Genomic DNA, 19385 nt, shown 5'->3' with positions numbered 1-19385 from the left:
GTTCGTTCATGCGGACCGCGCTTCAACGCCGTTCTTGCTCAGGCGTCCGTACACATGGTGCGTCGCCATTCTTGGCGAACGTGGCGACGGCCGGTGCCTGCGTCTCGTCTACAGCCACATGCCTTTTTCGGTTGAGCCGGGAGTCTTTCGACGATAATCGAAGCGTTGTGCGCTCCTTGCGGGGACCCTTTCACGATGGGACAGGCCGGCGGCACCAAGGTCATCGCTGCCAAGGGTGGGCCCTTTAGCGCATACCCCAGCGCCCCCCTTTTATCGGCACCTGCGCTCGCGGGTCGAGGCTGCTGTCCGGGTGAGGACCTCGCTAGCGCTCGTGTGATTCAAGAGTCCGTAATCTGGGAAGCTGGGGGCATACGGCTTCTGCTCGTGCTTCACGGACGAAGATCATGCCCCATACGGGGCGAGTGGATGCTAAGAGGCATACCAGCCGACCAACCATTTCGATGTACAGAAGTCTACCTCCTTTTGATCAGTCATAAGTGCGCAGCACCTCACAAAATGAGAATTTGTAGTGAAGTTCATAGGGGTTGCTGTTCGGGTGAGTTGGTATTTCACAACTGCAGCATATATTATTAGCGCGACACACACACACACACACACACACACACGCACACACACACACACGCACACACACACACAAAGAATCATGGAACCCGTGAAGAGACCGGCGTTAACGTGAACTGTGCAATTCGGAATCGGCCGGTTTACTAGTAAGTGTTCACGTGAAGCGAAGGCCCACCACTTTTGTTTTCACAGGCTCCAGAAATGACTAGCTCGAAACGAGTAAGTTTTCACTATGCTGGCTGTACAACGAAGCCAGCCTTGGCTACTTCACACAAACTGGTTGTGACACAAAAAAAATGTCGATTGTTGCTTTCTAAATGCAAAGCATTTCTTAGCGAACTTCGGTGACTTTGAGCGTATCTATCTATCTGACCGCTTATGTTTGGGTATTCTGGTGGTCACCCTCTTAACTTGGCGTGAACAAGAATTAGCATGGGAGAGTAAGATGGTTTGATGAATATGACGCGCTGGCCAAGACATGAATAATGTCACAATCCCGTCGCGTACTTCGTCAAACACTTGCAGCCACATACCAACGGGTGGGTATGTGCCGCTTGTATGCGGGCATGTGCCACATGTGATTACACTTGGTATCTACCCAGGAATGACGAGAACACACATGGGCAATTTTAACGCTCGAGCGTTAGGAAATACCCGGCATCGGTAGCGTCGACCCGATGAATGCAAAGAATAAATATCAGGGTCCCAGCCACAGTGGAATTGAACCCAAGCATTCTGCGTGGCAATGAAGCATTCCAACACAGATCTACGCCAGGTCTCGGAACTACTTTTCAAATAGATGCTAATCTTCGTGAAATGTCAATAGTGGTTGCAGTACTGGTTACACAATTTTATAAATATGGTATATCTTTTATTTATTTATTTATTTATTTATTTATTTATTTATTTATTTATTTATTTATTTATTTATTTATTTATTTATTTATTTATTTATTTATTTATTTATTTATTTATTTATACTCTTAGCCAAAGGCCGATACAGGGTGGAGTACTGAAATACTCTTCACACATATGTACTCCTTTGATAGAGCAGTCACGTCGGGTTAACGTCAATTGTGGTTAGGTGCCACGCATTAATGCTTATCTATGTAGCAATGTCCAGGACCAGCATCTTCGCGAGCATCAGCGCTTCATATCAGCTTCTGGTGTCGCTAAAATACGCATGTTCCAGTTGACATCGTTGCGCAAGTGCAAACAACTGGTTATGTAAACATCTGCAACTCTTCAACATATGTCTGTGCGTGACACATTTGCCCATATATTTAGCGTCATTTCATGACGTGTCGCTCAATAAAAAAAAATTGCAACATGGTCACCTTCCCTTGGCATGCTTCACATAACGTCAATTTTCAGGTACGTGGAATCTGCCGAATTTTTTTTTTTTTTGCGTCAAGTGAGAGACCAAGTCTTCAAGAGCCAAGAAAACGTAATCAGTACACCTTGAAAACTCAATTACAATACGGGTTTAGAAGCTAGTTTCGGCTCACACTGTACCCTGACGTCTCGACTCAGTATATGGCCCCGCCGCGGTGGTCTAGTGGCTAAGGTACTCGGCTGCTGACCCGCAGGTCGCGGGTTCGATTACCGGCTGCGGCGGCTCCATTTCCGATGGAGGCGGAAATGTTGTAGGCCCGTGTACTCAGATTTGGGTGCACGTTAAAGAACCCCAGGTGGTCAAAATTTCCGGAGCCCTCCACTACGGCGTCTCTCATAATCAAATGGTGGTTTTGGGACGTTAAACATCAATCAATCAATCAATCAATCGACTCAGTATATGAGCTTCTCGCCACGGGCTCGCGCATGATATTGTGATGTTTCCCCGGCCGCTCCACTCCGTGGCGGCGCGCAAATGGTCGTATTGAATATTTTGAAACCTGACGCTATCCGAAGTAGTCGTACTAATGCGTGAAGTCACGAAGATTGATACTGTAGCCATACGTCGTGCTAGTGTTGGAGTCAGGAGCTGCGCCATGCGAAAATCGGCAATACTATGCATGATAAAATATCTTATCAATATTTACTCAGCTTTACACTTGCTCGTGGCCGTCTGTTTATTAGGTGTATATGTATAACAGGGTAAACTCAGCTACGAAAATTGGTGTCAGTGCGCCTTTAAATTCCTAATACACCCGCTTCTGCAATGTACTTTCGGGAGATAGTTTGAAAGTTTATTTTGAACGTTTCGGTCGGGGGAAAGCTGGCAGTTATTGAAATAAGGTGTTTGACAGTGCTCTCTGTAGACGTTGACTGATAACAAGTAAATTATATAAACGCAATCACACTGCACCGCCACGGTGGTCTAGTGGCTTAGGTACTCGGCTGCTTACCCGCAGGTCGTGGGATCGAATCCCGGCTGTGGCGGCTGCATTTCCGATGGAGGCTGAAAAGTTGTAGGCCCGTGTGCTCAGATTTGGGTGCACGTTAAAGAACTTCAGGTGGTCAAAATTTCCGGAGCCCTCCGCGACGGCGTCTCTCATAATCATATAGCCATTTCGGGACGTTAAACCCCAATATTTGAATCAAATGCAAGCACACTACGCTGCGAGTGTTGGCGTGGGATCCACTTCGTGCCACGTGTTGGATGGTGTATCGGGTGTTTTAATGTGATCACTAAATGTCGTATCGGTTACATGGCGTAGTGATAGACCTGCCACACCGCCGTGTGGCCCGTTGCACTAGCAGATGGACAACATGTGTACATATTTTTAAATAACGTGTATGATGCCCACAAGTGGTACGCAAAGCTGATCGTCAGCAATCGCATCATTCTAGCTGGGGCCACAGTTTTTTTATATAGCTTTCTTTCTGCCGGTCCTGGCTGGCTTCTTCGCCATAGTGCGACATCCTTCTCGTATAGCACATCCATATATATACCCAACCTTAAAATATTGTGGCGAAGGCCTCTGCATTTTGCCTGACTGGAGATGTCTTCTAGTTAACCTATACGTTTTACCTTCTACCTTTCCCTCTATAGCTCTGTATTTTGGTTTTACAGCGAAAGATGTTATGAGACCATCTCGGGTCTCGTGCAGCGCCGTAGTTGTCCGCCGCCGCCGGCACCGCCGGTGTCCGAAACCACATCGCACGAAATGAAAAAAAAAAGAAAAACCTAGTATTATTGACACAGTTCGGCTCGAACTCGGGTCCAGTGTGTGCCAGCCCAGTATTATACCACTGAGCTACGACTGTGTTTTTTTTCATGGTATTAATTAAAGTATTTGCGCTATAAAGACAAAATAAAGCGAACAAAAGTATAACAAATCGCGAAAATAAGCGCTCAAGCGTTACTCATAAACACTAAATGGCTAACACAGCGTGAGTTACTCACATGGAGAGTTCTTCACATCGTGTTATACAAACAAAAAAGGGGTGAGGTCAAACAGTTCTATAAGGTGGAGTACCAGTCCGGTCTAAAGTCTAGCTCGTCGTAAATGTTTTTGATGTGGATAGCCATTTGAATGAAGTGTGCGCTTGAAGAGGTGGTGGGCTCTGCATTGCGGCCTTGCATTCGTGTCTTCCACAAGCTGTGCATAGCCGTGAGGAAAAACATATCATATGGTACTTCATCAAGCGCTGCTCACACAATACGTTATCTTCTACTGAGCTACGACTGTGCTTGGGACTTGTTGGCAAACTTGCTTTATGCAGGCTTGATGTCTGGAAAGCAGTCGATTTATTATGATTTATTAAGCGTTTTAAAACATCGAAATAACAAGCAGACCTCGCACAATGCGAATAGCGTAACGAGTGGGTCGTTCAATGCTCCAACCCAATACAAAAGCTTGTCCTTGTTCACCTTATTAACTGTGGCGCATACCCACTTCAGGCACAATTCCTCATTGTCGTCAGTCACTCCATGAACAATCGGCACAAAACTCCTCGCAATAGTTTAGCGGATACCACGCTTCTTAGAAGAATGGCGAAATATAGCATAGCGGAAGCTGGCCTACTACCCCAAAATTTGTAATATTAACGCCGCAGTGGGCACCAAGCAAGTGGGCTTGCAGCAGTTACCCAATGTTTAATGCTAAGTTCATCGTTAGAAATTATCAAAATCAAGCATATTCAATAAAAACTTAACATTTCGAAGTTATGAACATTTCATTTTAAATAGCAAGTCACCGTTCGTTTCATGGCCGATCCCCCATAGTGGGTTGTGCCAGGATAAAAGGGACAAACAAACAAACAGAAAATGCTTCGAAACTCCGCTCTTCTAGCTTTCACTTCGATGAGCTGCGCCTTCCGCGCACTGATTGATTGATATGTAGGGTTTAATGTCCCATAACCACCATATCATTATGAGAAACGCCGTAGTGGAGGGCTCCGAAGACTTCGACCACCTGGGGTTCTTTAACGTGCATACAAATCTGAGCACACGAGCCTACAACATTTCCGCCTCCATCGGAAATGTAGCCACCGCAGCCGGGATTCGATCCCACGACCTGCGGGTCAGCAGCCGAGTACCTTAGCCACTAGGCCACCGCGGCGGGGCCACCTTCCGCGCAGGCCTGGCATTTTTTTCACTGTCAGGTCAGGGCTGGTAGGTGTGATCAGAGGGCTTTCATTTTCCTACAGCTTCACATAGTCCGAGTGAACAATTTAAACACAGGTCTGGTTTGTGATGACGCACTGTTTGGCTCGAAATCGACGAGCCACCGCTGACCAGCCTACATCGTCCTCGCATTCGCAGAGAACAGTCCCGAGCGCTGTGTGAGCACCGCGGAGGCACCTGCCGATCACGAGGCGGAACCATCATCGCGCGTCCCGGAGGTGACAGTCCAGGGCTGCTGGTCCTCTTGGAAACCGGCCAGCCCGACGTCTCCTGCCAGCCTCTCGCGGACTGCCACACCTACCGCGTCCGAAGAGCCGCTCAGCTTAACGGTGCATGATGCGCAGCCACAACTCTCGTCTGCTGCCGCTTCGGCGAGCATACTCGCCGCAGTACTGCAGCAAGTCCGAACTCTTCAGGTGAGACATCTCGCCCGCGTGGAAAGCAATTATAATACCTGTTTGCTGCGATCACGCACTATACGCGTATTATAAATAAAATACTCTCCTGAAACCGCGTTCTGAGAGATTTCACTGAGATTGACCTGACTAGGAAATGTTGTGAAATTCTATTTATAGCTCATCCCGCATACGAAAGTTTACAGCTCACGTGCTCATCTCTAGGAAATTAAGCCACCGATCGCAAGGGCCACCAGTATGTAACTGGAAAGGAAGAATCTCGTAACCGAAACAGAGAACGTGTATGCAGTGTTTCATAACGTGACTTGCCTGACATTCTCTTACGACGCGCCAAGTCTCCTTAATTACTGCGAACACATTCCTGGGTTCCATGACAGCTCTTATGTGCACTTTGAAAATCATAATCACTAGTTCAAAAAACTTACGGTAATGCACATTTAACCACTTAAGTCATCCTGCTGACGTAACGAATGCGACATAGCCTTGGCACATGTCTAGTTAATTTTTATTCCCGGAAAGTTGCCGAGGTTATTAGTAGGTTTCTTGAGACTCTGCAGTGAAGCAATTCAGGTGCATGTGCACAAATCTTTTGGGCGTGCGTCCATGTGTGTGTGTGTGTGTGTGTGTGTGTGTGTGTGTGTGTGTGTGTGTGTGTGTGTGTGTGTGTGTGTGTGTGTGTGTGTGCGCGCGTGTGTGCGTGTGTGTGCGTGTGCGTGTGTGTGTGCGCGCGTATGTGTGTGTGTGTGTGTGTGTGTGTGTGTGTGTGTGTGTGTGTGTGTGTGTGTGTGTGTGTGTGTGTGTGTGTGTGTGTGTGTTTGTGTGTGTGTGTGTGTGTGTGTGTGTGTGTGTGTGTGTGTGTGTGTGTGTGTGTGTGTGTGTGTGTGTGTGTGTGTGTGTGTGTGTGTGTGTGTGTGTGTGTGTGTAGAAAAACTAGCCCTTCTGGAAGGTGGGAGAGAATGCCGCATTTGCTTGCATTAAAACACTATCAAAACGAAAGAACAACAAAAAAACTCAATGCAAATGAAAGACAGTCAACAACATGAAAGTGGCCTCATCACCCGTTGTGTTCGTAACCAATTATTTTTCTCAATATTTAGTAGCTGCTGCATGTATAAGCTTGACAATGAAAATGTTCTCTATATTCGATGAAACTGTAATCCACACAGACCATTAGAAGTCACTTTTTATCATACAATACAAAACCACCGAATCCTGAATGGTGAGCTTATGCTTTGCGACACACGTCACAAAATATATATGTATATTCAGTGCGATCGCAAAATATGTTACTTGAAGTTTCCTGCGAGAATCAATAAGAAAAGCGTATATGATGAACTAACTGAGCCTTTCAGATAAAATGAAACCTGCTATTATCATAACTGATAGATATCACGTGCGGTCTCCAGCCAAACATAAGACAAGTTATGTCGTGAATGGTACCCTTATTCTCCAAATGCAAAGCGAATTTGGTCATTTAGCTTCAAAATCAGTAATCTCACCACAAAACCCGACCAAGCACAAGCTTGTCGACGAAGGGTAAGGAACTGAAACAATCTAGTAAGTTCAGCGCTTAGGGACGAGCCCCTCACAATGACGCCAAATAAATTGATCAGGTCACCTTGAATTGGATTTGAATAGACACAACTACAACTATAACAAGCCGGAAAAGTGAGTGGCGGGACCAGCGAATTGAACTCGGTTATTATATAGCAGCGCTGACAACGTCTGCTTTCTGTCGCAGGAGCCTGGCGGCACCTCACGACTCTCGGGCAGCGGAGCCGGTGAACCGTATTACGCGTGCCCCGAGTGCGGCAAACGGTACAGCACGTCGAGCAACCTGGCCCGACACCGGCAGACACACCGCAGCGTGACAGACAAGAAGGCGCGCCAGTGCCCGCACTGTTCCAAGGTGTACGTGTCCATGCCGGCCTTCTCGATGCACGTGCGGACGCACGGCCAGGGCTGCCAGTGCCCCTTCTGCGGCAAGTGCTTTTCTCGACCCTGGCTGCTGCAGGGTCACATCCGCACGCACACCGGAGAAAAGCCATTCAAGTGCTCCCAGTGCCCTAAGGCGTTCGCAGACAAGTCCAACCTTCGCGCCCACGTCCAGACCCACTCGCCTACGAAGCCGTTCGTGTGTCCTCGCTGCGGGAAGGCGTTCGCGCTCAAGAGTTATCTTTACAAGCACGAAGAGTCATCATGCATGAGGGTCCGCGCCGCGGCTCCGACCCCACCGGCGTCCAATGCGGAAACCGAAGTCTGAGTTACGCCAGATGGCGCCGACGCTGGACTTGACAAGCGCTTTCCCCCAGTGATGTTGTCACTCCCTTCTTGGCAGCCGTGCGCGTAGCGGCACATCCGTGTCGTGGCGCTGACTCTTTGTTTTTTTTTTTTTTTGTTCGGGTGACCAGTGCCTTGTGGCTCATCTGTAACACCGGTTCTTTCTATGGTCACTATGGCAGTGATGGCAATGTTTGTCCTGCCGAGGCCCTTATCAACGTCCGTCCATTTTTTGTGCACGTGTTATTCAAGTGAGACGTCAAAAGTGTAGCCTCAACACTGTTCTCCTGAGTGTTCCAAGAGACGGCTTTGAATCATCATTGCGTTAGCCATAAAAGAGTGGACTACGGTCGCTCTTTGCCAACGTATAGTATGGTACGCGAGCATTCGTTCACGCCACAACAATTACCCTTTGTTCTCTCCTTCTTTTTCCTTCCATTTAAATACCTAACACATCGAGGGTGCCTTTGCACGAATTACTATGCAGGTGAGGTCAACTTTCTCAGCTGATCACAAGAGTGTAGCGCTAGTCTACGACGTGTGCCCAGCAGGTCAGCATTGTTGTCTGCCTCTCTAATTTAATGAGTCATGCACAATGATGTCTCGACTTGCTAAGGTTCATGAAGGATGCTTATACAGAGAATACATATTTAGTTAGATAACATCATTTTGCAGTAGTCATTATTAGTATCGTATTTACTCAGTGGTTTTTGAATGTTCATAAATCATTGCGATGATATTGTGCTGGTGTATGAATTCATGCCGTTATTTTTTTTTATTTTGCTATTTTTTACAGAAACATGACGAATGTAAAAATGTTCCAACATATTCATGCCGTTTTCATTTTCTTTTTTTGTAGTGGTGTCAAAAATATTTGCAGATTTGGAAGTATCATGGGTTAGAGGGACACTAAAGTCCAATAACAATTTACGTCAGAGTAAAAGCTCAATGTATGACAACATCTAAAACGACAATAATATCAAGAACAGTGCCCCACTTACCGAGAAATTAAGGTAACTGTTCAAGAATACATGCGCCGCAGTAGTAAATTCTCAAAATGATTCCGATGACGTCAGAGAAACCACCTACAATTAATCACTAGTAATCAATCTAGCTGCACTAAATAACGAACCTTTCATGCATCAAGAGACGCAATAATATGCTACTTGTTCGTTTCTGTTTGATTCAAGGAAAAAAGAACCACCGGAGGTTACTATGTGGAATGGCGTGAGTGGTTTGAAAATTTAATTTTCGTGTGGTTAAACTGGACAGGTCGTGCCATCCAGCGGGGCGAAGTTGAACTAAAACACGCCTACCATCTCGGAGCCAATGGCAAAACAATTGATCAAAGGCCGTTGTTGCTGCTGTGCCTCCCGCTGGTTTAGTTCTGTTGCTGCTAGTGTCGGCAGCCGCACATAAAGCCGGGCAATGTTGTGCCCCGCAAAAGTGACGTGAATCGGCCCGCTTCTTGAGCCGGAAAATGTGAAGTGCGCTAACCCGATGCGGACAACGAAAACGCGATTTTATTTCAAAATAAGACCTTCCTTGGCACAACAATAACACTACGAGGTTTCTGGACTGCTATTTTAGCAATAACCATCGACTTAATAGTTGCCTTTGGCGTCTTTTCCCTGGGTTGCTAGACATGTTTGGAGAAAAAGTGTCGCTGAATCATTTGAATAATATTTCTGAAGGAATTCATTCTTGTACCACACATTTAAGAACCAAACGGCATGAAATCATGCACCGACCAACCCATGCAATATGCTTAAGTGTATTTATTTCTATTCATACGATTATAGTATTTAAAGGCCTCAGTACTTCTTTCTTAAATTTTCCATTACTCATATCTATTTATTGATTGTTTATTAAGTACTCCCGGGGAACAACACTGAAACTGCCCTTCTTTAGCAGCACATAATGAATGAAATAAGTGACTTACGCTACCTTTACTTTTTATTTCCATTCATTATATTCGCAACAGCCATGATCATTCGGTTCTTTTTAGAGGGGGAAAAATGCTCTTTAACATGAATATCTTCTGCTGGTTTCTTTTCTAAATTTCCGCTTAAAATTAGAGAAAGCCAACACACATTCACGTGTTCATGTGCTGGCACTCTCTTTTTCCGGAAGATTGCTGAACAGCATGGAGAGATTAGGTTATATACAAATACCACCTGCTTTCGACAATGTACGATGTCTGGACTTGCAAGCAGACGTTTCAACACGCCAAGAATTGCAATCCGGTGTTGTCACGTTGTGTGGACCCACCATTCACAGCTTCTTTTACAGCGCTGAAAACAAAGTGAGCTTGACCGTAACGCACAATCAACACCAACTTAACGTGCCATACACAGCTTTTTCTCTTTTGTTTATGTATCTCTGAAGGCGTCAGCCACTGCCGCTGTCAGTTGTTCAGTACCAACGTGAATACTTGTTTTGTGCAGGTCAAGTTGATCAATTAAGAGAGATGGCGAAGTATCGTTCTTTAGAGTGGAATTGTATCCAACTAGTTGGTAGAGTGGGGACTCACATCAAAAGACAAATAAGTTGAATGCGTAGACCATGACACTAGTATGTGCGTTCCTCTCCCTAAATGTCTGAGTCTGCACGTACATTAACGTTTTTTGTTTTTGTTTTTTTTTCTGGAGAGAAGTTCTCTCGTTGTTTGCAGGCCCCACAAAAAAGATGATAAAATGCCTTAGACGACGTAAAACAGTCCACAAAGTTCTAATGTTCGGAGTTTCTTCGGGTGTGAATAGAATCGCTCTAACAAGAAATCCCACTGCACGTGAGTTTAAGGGGATAAGGGATGCTGGCGGGAATGCCGGCTACCAAAGTTTCAAACATGTGGGGTGACCACAGCGTTTTGCTTTCGGCATGTCACAAGAGGACCACGGGGACCTTAACACAGATAAGGGGCTTAGATTTACATATTGCCACCGTATATTCGTGTTTCAAGCTCCATTTCATAAAACCCAGTCTCTAATAGCAAATTGTTCGGCGTAACGGACTACACAGTCCCCCTTGATAAGGAGTTGCGTTTTCGGTGACAAGCCTGCACAAATCACGTGTCACGCGTATCTTCAAGACGACGTTGTACATAAACTCGGTGATAACATTACTCGCGCCTGCTCCGGGCGAGAAGCAGCGCGACAGTGCCTTGCGCCTATATCGTCGCGCACGTTCATTACGAGCATTCCTGCGGCCCTTAGGAGCAAATTCACTTGGACATTCATTCACGACGTGCCTTACCTCTTACATCAATTTCGTCAGATGCGACCTATATTTTTAGACGTGACGACCTTTCTTTTTCGTTGTTGCAATAACAGAAGCCGACGTGTACACACTATATTTAAATCTGTGTTTAGCTTGTGCTCAGCCCCGCTGGCGCGAGAGGCGATTCCCACGCCGGGTGCATGCCCAGGTATCTGATGGCATTCGCGCGAGAATTCTGCTGGCAGCGCTCGTATTGTGAGCGCGTTAGTAGGCCGGCTTGTGCAATATCTTTGTGGCGTTACTCGGTGTTCTCAGTGTTTATTTAATGCGAGTTTCGTGAAGCGTATATTTGTTGCGAGCAACGGTGAGGATCGAGGGCTTCGGAAACGTCCGAAAGAATGGAGGTCACTCATCCTCCCTTCAGCGCTTAATCGGGCTGCGTCTCGATGGAAAGCGTCACTGGAGCCCTCGTTTGCCTCTGCACAACACGGATGCGTCGCTCCGGTGATTGTGATCTGTGTCTGTGTCTGGTTGGACGTGCTTTTTTCGACACTTTCTCAACACCCGTAGCCCGGTTGACTTTTGATTATGGAAATTGAAATCTGCTCGCCCTACGCACAAAAAAACTCGCTGAACGCTGTACGCGCGCCGTGGCTTCCTGACCTCTGCGACCCTGCGCGAAGTGTATGTTAAGTACTTCAGTTGTCTCTTTTGCTCATGATGCTTACGCCGCTCATGCTTAGTCACTGTTTGAAACGATTGAATATGATTTAGGACCGTTATGTTTACGGCAACTGTGTATACAACGCTCAGTGTTCATTATACCCTGCATTATTTCCTTTAAAGACCAGCATCACCGCAAGTGCCTTATTATGCGCCGTCCGATGGCGGACGAGCCCGCCTTCTGTTGCTGAACAGTGAGAAATGTGTCCATTGCCTTGAAGCTAGCAATATATGACGTGGATATATTTACGGCCATAACAGCAGAGACCACTATATAGCACAGGCGTCCGCCTTACGATGTTTATTTGTACAACGCGTGTGAACGGCCGCGTTTTTCAATCGCTCTTTTTGTTGGAGAGCAATCATCTCCAAGTGCCTTGATCGTAACGTTCTTTTTTTCCTTTTTTTTCGATTTTTATATGCAATCCATAAGTGCCTTATTTTTGCCCACGGATGAGAACGCCGATTTGTGTCTGCAGTCGAAGTGCGACTGGCTGTGGCTCTGATGAGCACGCGCATCAAATAACAACGTTGTTTGAGTGTGGTCTCTTGATCCTTTGTTTATTATTTCAATGTGTGTGCATTAATTTGTGCATCAAAGCTTGTTCCCGGCTAACGAAAGGAAAGAGTAAAGTGAATCATCTCACTCGTGGCGCTTTCTCTTTTGTCTTACCTGACAAATACTTCAGTGTGCAGGGGGTTGTTTGCCAGAAGACAAAAATTCCAGAAAAAAATGAAAATTGAGGCTCTAGATCACGTTTCGAATGTGCTCATATAACGTGCACGCAGCGATTCCTGAAGTTCCCACATGAGCGGCAACGCTGACCGATATATTCATGAAACCTCTGGCAGTTAAAGCGGTGTATAAACTCCTTAGCAAGATTTTACAGCTGGGTGAATGCATTGCAAAATATCAATCACCTGCATTGCAGGTAGTTTGTCACTTGCACTGCAGGTTATGGTGGCTACATATTGGCGATATACACACAAATAACGACTTTCTGTGTAGTTATGCAGTACACGGGAATACGGAAATACGGGCAATTAATCTTCTCTACTCACTTGTTTTCATAGTTCAACTGTACCATGTATATTTCCAGAAGCTGCATTTTAATGAGTATAAGGTGGCAGTCAAAATTTCGGGGCGATGCATGACCTCCAAAAAATAGTGCTCTTTCGCCTCAGGTTTCGGTTACTGCGTTGTTGTACAACTGTTCCAAGTATAGAGGGCATGTGCCTTCTGGGAATGAAATGAAAATGTTACAAGTGTGGACGCAGTGGCAATTTTCGCCGGAAGAGTGTGATGTGCTGAACCAGAAACTCCAACTGAGGTGTGACGTCTTGTCTACACCAACAAAATCTGATTTTCGCGCAGCCCCTTTTCGCGGTCATCCTGTGCTGCCAAAAAATTTACCCTTCTGCGTCCTCAAAACCAAAGAGAGCTAGTCTTATTTAGGTGCGCGACCTTATAGTGACTGTATACTCTGCTCTGTGTATTTATTTCTGTTTGTATGACGTATTTTGTGCTCGCAACGAGCGAACTGTTCTGTATCTTTCACCTTCCTATTGTTTCAAAGAAATTAAAGTTATCATGAATTGGTAATACTCGACTCCGTCTGTCTTTGTGTTGCTGGTGTCCTTGCTTCCAAATTTTATGTCATGGCTTCAGCATTATAGTCATGTAAACGCACACACACGCACGCAGAAAGGAGGCTATGACTACTCACAGGAAGAGAGGGGAAAGAAAAGGAAAAAGAAAATGAAAGAAAAAAAAGTGCGAGGAAGCCATACCTGAGTAAAATTTCAAGATACATGTCAATTGCGTGGCTAAACACGCTTGTAGAAGGCAAAATCAACAACTCCTATATGTCTAGCGGCGCGTCTTGCAAAAAACTTATTGCCGTTTCAAGCAGCTCCGGAGGGCCCCGTTAATGAGTGTAATATTGTGGCAACTGCAATACTGGGCCTAATAACTAGTGTGTTAGAATAACAGTGTTCCCAGCGCCAAGTCTATTACATGAAGTGCAGACGCTCTCGCTTCCGCGAAGGTTGATAAATTATTCTTGCCTGTTCGTTATGAGACACTTCTAACAAGACATACTCTTTCCTCTGGCCATATGTCCACTACGATGGATCAGAGGCTGACGAGCTGACCCGAATGTGCCGGTCGCATTTCGGTGGATTGTAGAGGCCCGTGTACTGTACAATGTCAGAGCAGGTTAAATAAGACCAGATGGTCAATATTCCAGGAGCCCTTCATTAAATAAGGCGTCCCTCATAATCATATCAAGGTTTCACCGCTTGCATTTAACGCGCCATCTTTGTAGTACTGGCTCAAATTTAAAAACAGCGACGATATTGTAAACAGAACTGCTATATATGAGCCAAGCTATTCATGCGCAAGATCATAGCACAGTTCGAAGTACATGTCACCGCTGCGGCAATAAAAGGCTCTCACGTCAACTTTTTTTTTTCTCTCGTGACAGCACACTGACTCATCGCATGCCTCTTGCCCGCTGCGAAGTGTGGCTTGCGTCAAAAAACGCTGCACATTTAACAGTAAAATTCAAGAACACCTTATGTCACACGACGATCATGGTCACCGTGGACTGTTCCAACACGCGGCTAAGAGTGAGTGCCAACGCTGCTGTTCCTTATAGGATTTATTATACATGGTTCAACGCATCGTTTCTTCCAGTTTACTACAGTGCAATCAAACACGAACATGAATCTGATACATAATGTACTTATTGATTGATTGATATGTGGGGTTTAACGTCCCAAAACCACGATATAATTATGAGAGACGCCGTAGTGGAGGGCTCCAGAAATTTTGACCACCTGGGATGAACCTGGGGTTCTTTAACGTGCACCCAAATCTGAGCACACGGGTCTACAACATTTCCGCCTCCATCGGAAATGCAGCCATCGCAGCCGGGATTTGATCCCGCGACCTGAGGGTCAGCAGCCGAGTACCTAGCCACTAGATCACCACGGCGGGACTACGTAATGTACTTACCCGTCCATGTTTCCGACGCGGGTGAAGGTTGCTGGTTGGGACACGCTTTCTTGTGCCACGTCATCGGCCCTGGCATCATCTTAGGTCGTCGGTCATTGACGACCGGCAAGAGCATGTACGGATGCACTAGTGAGCTCGTTGCGACTGTCAGTGTTTACTATAACAAAAACTACCTGCCGATTTCAGCAGAAAAAAAAAGTGACGACGCGGCATCGCCTGCTGGCATGTGCCATCAGCCGTCTTCACGATACCGTTGGTGATGTCACAGAGCCTTGATCAATCACAGGTGGCGGCGAGACTCTCAACGCCACCCGAGGCACCTGTTGCTCATTTACGGCAAAATAAAGTTCTTTGCGTTGGTTTGTGGAAGCTTGCGACTTTATTTTCGAGTTGGCTGCATGAAATTACTTAACACGACACCAATAGCTCGATATTTATAGCGCGACAACAAAACGACGACATAGAGACAATAAGCACACGAAAGACACGAGTGCTATCCTATCCTCTCGTGTCCTTCTTGTCTTTGTGTCGTCGTTTTGTCCTCGCGCTATAACTATCGTCATGTCATACCAACTAGCCCAAGCTTCCATATCAATATCTCGTTTTCTTTCAAAAAAGTTCTTCAGTGTCATCTATTATCAAGAAAGCCTTCTTATTTCGAAAAAGCAAAAAAAAAACTTATTTTTTTTACAAATTTTACCATACACATGTGCCCTTATATTGGCACAGAATACACGACGCATGCGGTGCTATTTCACGCGTTCGGCACGCCCTTCCCACCGAACAAACTTTAGATCTTTCACGCTGACACTTCACATTACCCTTGCTGATGCGACTGCATCCCTTTGTTCTTAACGATAGTGTTGTCGCTTTGTTTACCTGTCGCTGAAGTGTGCGTGATATTCATCGCTGCATTTTTTTTAAATTCACTCTTATCTTTTTAATGGCGAAATTGTTGCTAATTATCAAGGCTTTCATGTCCGGGGACCATCGTAGATCGTAAACAATAGTGGTATTTACCCACAGAAAGTGGGTAAATCCCACTGCGAATACCTGCCACTCCTCCCAACAGCGAGTCACCATTGCGCCCAATACTGGTCCCGTTGTGATCCTCCCACTTCGTTCACCCACTTTATCTATTTATTTATTTACAATATACTGCGGTCGAAAGACCAATCAGGGGGCATAATAAAACGTAATTCACATTTTTACTCCAACAAAAGATGTAAATCAAGTGCAGTGCGAGACATTCGAGATCTTGTGTTATATTGTCAAGCAGAGAAAGATTCATGGTTATCAACATCCAAATAATTATTATCACAGAACGGCTCAAATTGTAACTCGTTCAACTCACTGATAGTCCGAGGAAAGAAAAAAATTAGGAAAAGCTTTGTACGTGCAAAGTAAGGCTCAAGAGTGTAAGCATCTGTATGCCTAGGTAGTTTTGAAATTCAATTTTTTATGCAAGTTCCTGGATGAATGTTAAACTTACGAAAATAAAGCGAGTGTAGAAATTTCAGCCGGGCAACTGCCCTTCGGTTTTCTAAAGTAGGAATGTTATTGATGGTCATGATCATTGTTGGCGAGTCATTTCTGTTGTAAGCATTAAAGATAAAGCATACTGCTTTACGCTACACCATCTGAAGTTTCCTAATAATTTTCTTTATATGGGAGTCCCAAACAATACTATTATAGTCCAACTTCGATCGGTCTTATAAAATGACTGTAGGCAAACAGTTCCATTTCTGTGGGTGTCGTTTTTTTATGCCTAAAAAACAAGCTTTCTATAAGCAGATGAGTATGTTTTATTAATTTGACTTGACCATGTTGAGCAGTATATAATTGTGACACCTCAGTAGTTATATTCGTCTACCTCAGTCAAAGGACAGTTGTTAACATGATACATATAATTTATTATGTGCATGACAACTGACTTATCATTATTTAGTTTTATTGATCATTCTTCATTCCGCTTAGAAATGGCACACAGGTGGATTGCAGGCATTACTGGTCATCCGGAGTAGTAATTGTTTTAAAAAGTGTGCAGTCATCTGCAAAAAAGCTTTATGTGTACTTGCGATGTGTCAATGGGCTTAACAAAGTCATTTTTCTACACTAAAAAGACAACAGGCCCCAAAACAGTGGCTTGAGGGACACCGGACAATACTGGTAGAATAGCATCACATGCAGTCATTTACTTTAACATACTGCTTGCGATTATGAAGATAAGAACGAATCCAGTCAAAGAAGTTCACAGGTAGGCCTAGATTATGTAATTTAGAAATTAGTTTGCTATGCGTGACAGATCAAATGCTTTACTGAAATAAAAAAAAAGTAGCATCCATTTGATTCTCCGTATCAAGTGACTGCGTGAACTCATGAATTGTTGCGACTATAGTTGCGTTGTGGTCAATAATTTCTTTTAAAAACCCATGCTGTGATGGCGATAACAAGCCGTTTTCCTCAATAAACGTGGTAATGTAATGTGTGACTATATGTCCCAATAGCTTACATGACGTACACATTAAGGAAATAGGCCTGTAGCTTGCGTTGAGACGATCATTTTTCTTAAACACCGGGACTTCACATGCATGCCGTACGCCAATCATAAGGAACGAGGAAATGTTTGAAGGAGAAGTGAAAAACGTTTGTTAAAATGTGCGCAACGGGTTCGGCATAACTGCGCAAAAATGTGTTAGGGATATTGTTTGTGCCAGCTGACGACTTAGTTTTCAGGCTCAGCAGCAAACAAAATACACCGTCATAAGTTATGAACTCGAAAGGGCTGGGGCGGCTGCATTTCCGATGGAGGCGGAAATGTTGTAGGTCCGTGTGCTCAGATTTGGGTGCACGTTAAAGAACCCCAGGTGGTCAAAATTTCCGGAGCCCTCCACTACGGCGTCTCTCATAATCAAATGGTGGTTTTGCGACGTTAAACCCCACAAATCAATCAATCAATGAACTCGAAAGACATTACTGGAAGAAGGTTTTCATGTGGCGATTCATGCTGGGGAGCAGAAAATACGGAACATTAGTATCTGTTAAAGTGATGAGCAACAATTGACGCATAATTTACGATGGTACCATGAATGGTTATTTGACTGGGTGTAGCATCCCTTTGTTCTATATATCGCGAAAATTTTTTTCAAAAATTTTTGTCAAGAATTCAGGCATGGAATGAGTTAAATACCTAAATTATAAATCGGAGAGTTTGGAAGCGAGGCTGACTTTTCATTGAGATGCTACACTAACGGTTTTTTTATGTTTTCTGGCTCGTTTTAGTCCACAGTGTAGATTAATTCTTTCTCTTGTCATCCACGGGCTGTTTTTGTTAGTGCGAACATATTTGGAAGGAACAAACCTTACAACGCAAAAATGTATAGTGTCTTTCATAGCATCCCAGAGGGTCATGACGCAGCCCGGAATGTTATCCCAAAGTTCCCACAAACAGTCAAGAATTGCATGGTCATCACATAGCGAAATCCTTGATTATTTTTTCCTTGTTTTTCGTGCTCCTTCGCATCACCAAGCGGAAAAGAAGGCCACACCGCTTTATGGTCCGAGACACCATCAACCACATCTACAGAGTATGTAGAAATGCCATTACTAATAAAAATTAAATCTATTACTGAGCGGGCTCTTGCTGCTTCCCTGGTGTACTCGGTAACAGTTTGTTTTAGGTAACACATGATCATAATATCCACAAGAGTGTTTATGTCCACATCAAAAAAGGAAACCGGGTTATGCCAATCAGTGCAAGGAATATTTAAATAACCAGCGAGTATCACCCTGTTTTTTTCTAAAATGCAGCCATATGATCACACCTGAGTTTGGAAATGTATTGAGGGGAGCCGATGGAGGCCTGGACACAGCACACACAATAAAGATATAGTCCCAGCAGTTTACATTTAGGAATACGCTTTCGTGACCATCGATTTAGTGTTTAACAACACCAGACAATGGATGCCGTAAAATAATGACCACGCCACCACCCCTACTTTGGCGATCACAACAGAACATGCGATAGTTTGGAGGTATCAAAGTAGAATCACAAACATTGTTAGTGAACCAGGTTTCCGTAGTTATTGCTATGTGGGGATCATGTTCAAGAAGTAGCAGTTCAAGCTTGACCATTTTATTTACAAGGCTCCGAGCATTAAAATTGAGTATCCTTATATATTTTGCGTCCGGTTTACGTCAACGTGTTGCATCCTGCTGCTTTGCAAGTGCTACACGTTCATTTCTGGCGTCATCCCGTACAAAGAGTGTGTCATCAATTTTGAACTTATCATGCAAAAGAGATACGAGCTTCTTATTTACTCGATCATCTCTGGCGCTATCCCAAAGAAGCTTGCGCACGCGCAGAGTTTCATGACTGTAATCGTTTTGAGTAAAAATGTTTGTTCCTTTAAGTTTGTTCGTATTGTTAATGGCAGCCTGCTTTTTATTGTAGTCTTGAAAATAGGCAATTACTGATTTGATAAGTGGAATTTAACGTCCCCAAACCACCAGGCTATTACTGGCCGTCGGCCGGTATCAAGGCGGTACCAAGGCGGTGAAAATGTCGCCAACA

General features: G+C 44.7%; 1 protein-coding gene across 3 annotated transcripts in view; it reads left to right on the top strand.

Moving 5' to 3' along the window:
* Positions 1-13396, top strand: part of LOC119176895 (uncharacterized) — a 142344-nt gene extending 128948 nt beyond the window's left edge. For all 3 annotated transcript variants that reach the window (XM_075878019.1, XM_075878020.1, XM_075878018.1), the window contains 2 exons: positions 5294-5571; positions 7313-13396. In XM_075878019.1, the coding sequence (XP_075734134.1) occupies positions 5294-5571; positions 7313-7834 (800 nt within the window). In that variant the 3' untranslated portion in view covers positions 7835-13396. The remainder of the gene's footprint in view (positions 1-5293; positions 5572-7312) is intronic.
* The last annotated feature ends 5989 nt before the right edge of the window (positions 13397-19385 follow it).

Source organism: Rhipicephalus microplus, chromosome X (assembly GCF_043290135.1).
Source record: "Rhipicephalus microplus isolate Deutch F79 chromosome X, USDA_Rmic, whole genome shotgun sequence".
NCBI classification, from domain to species: Eukaryota; Metazoa; Arthropoda; class Arachnida; order Ixodida; family Ixodidae; genus Rhipicephalus; species Rhipicephalus microplus.
Note: the sequence above shows the minus strand (reverse complement) of the source record. Positions and strands in the feature narration are given on the sequence as shown.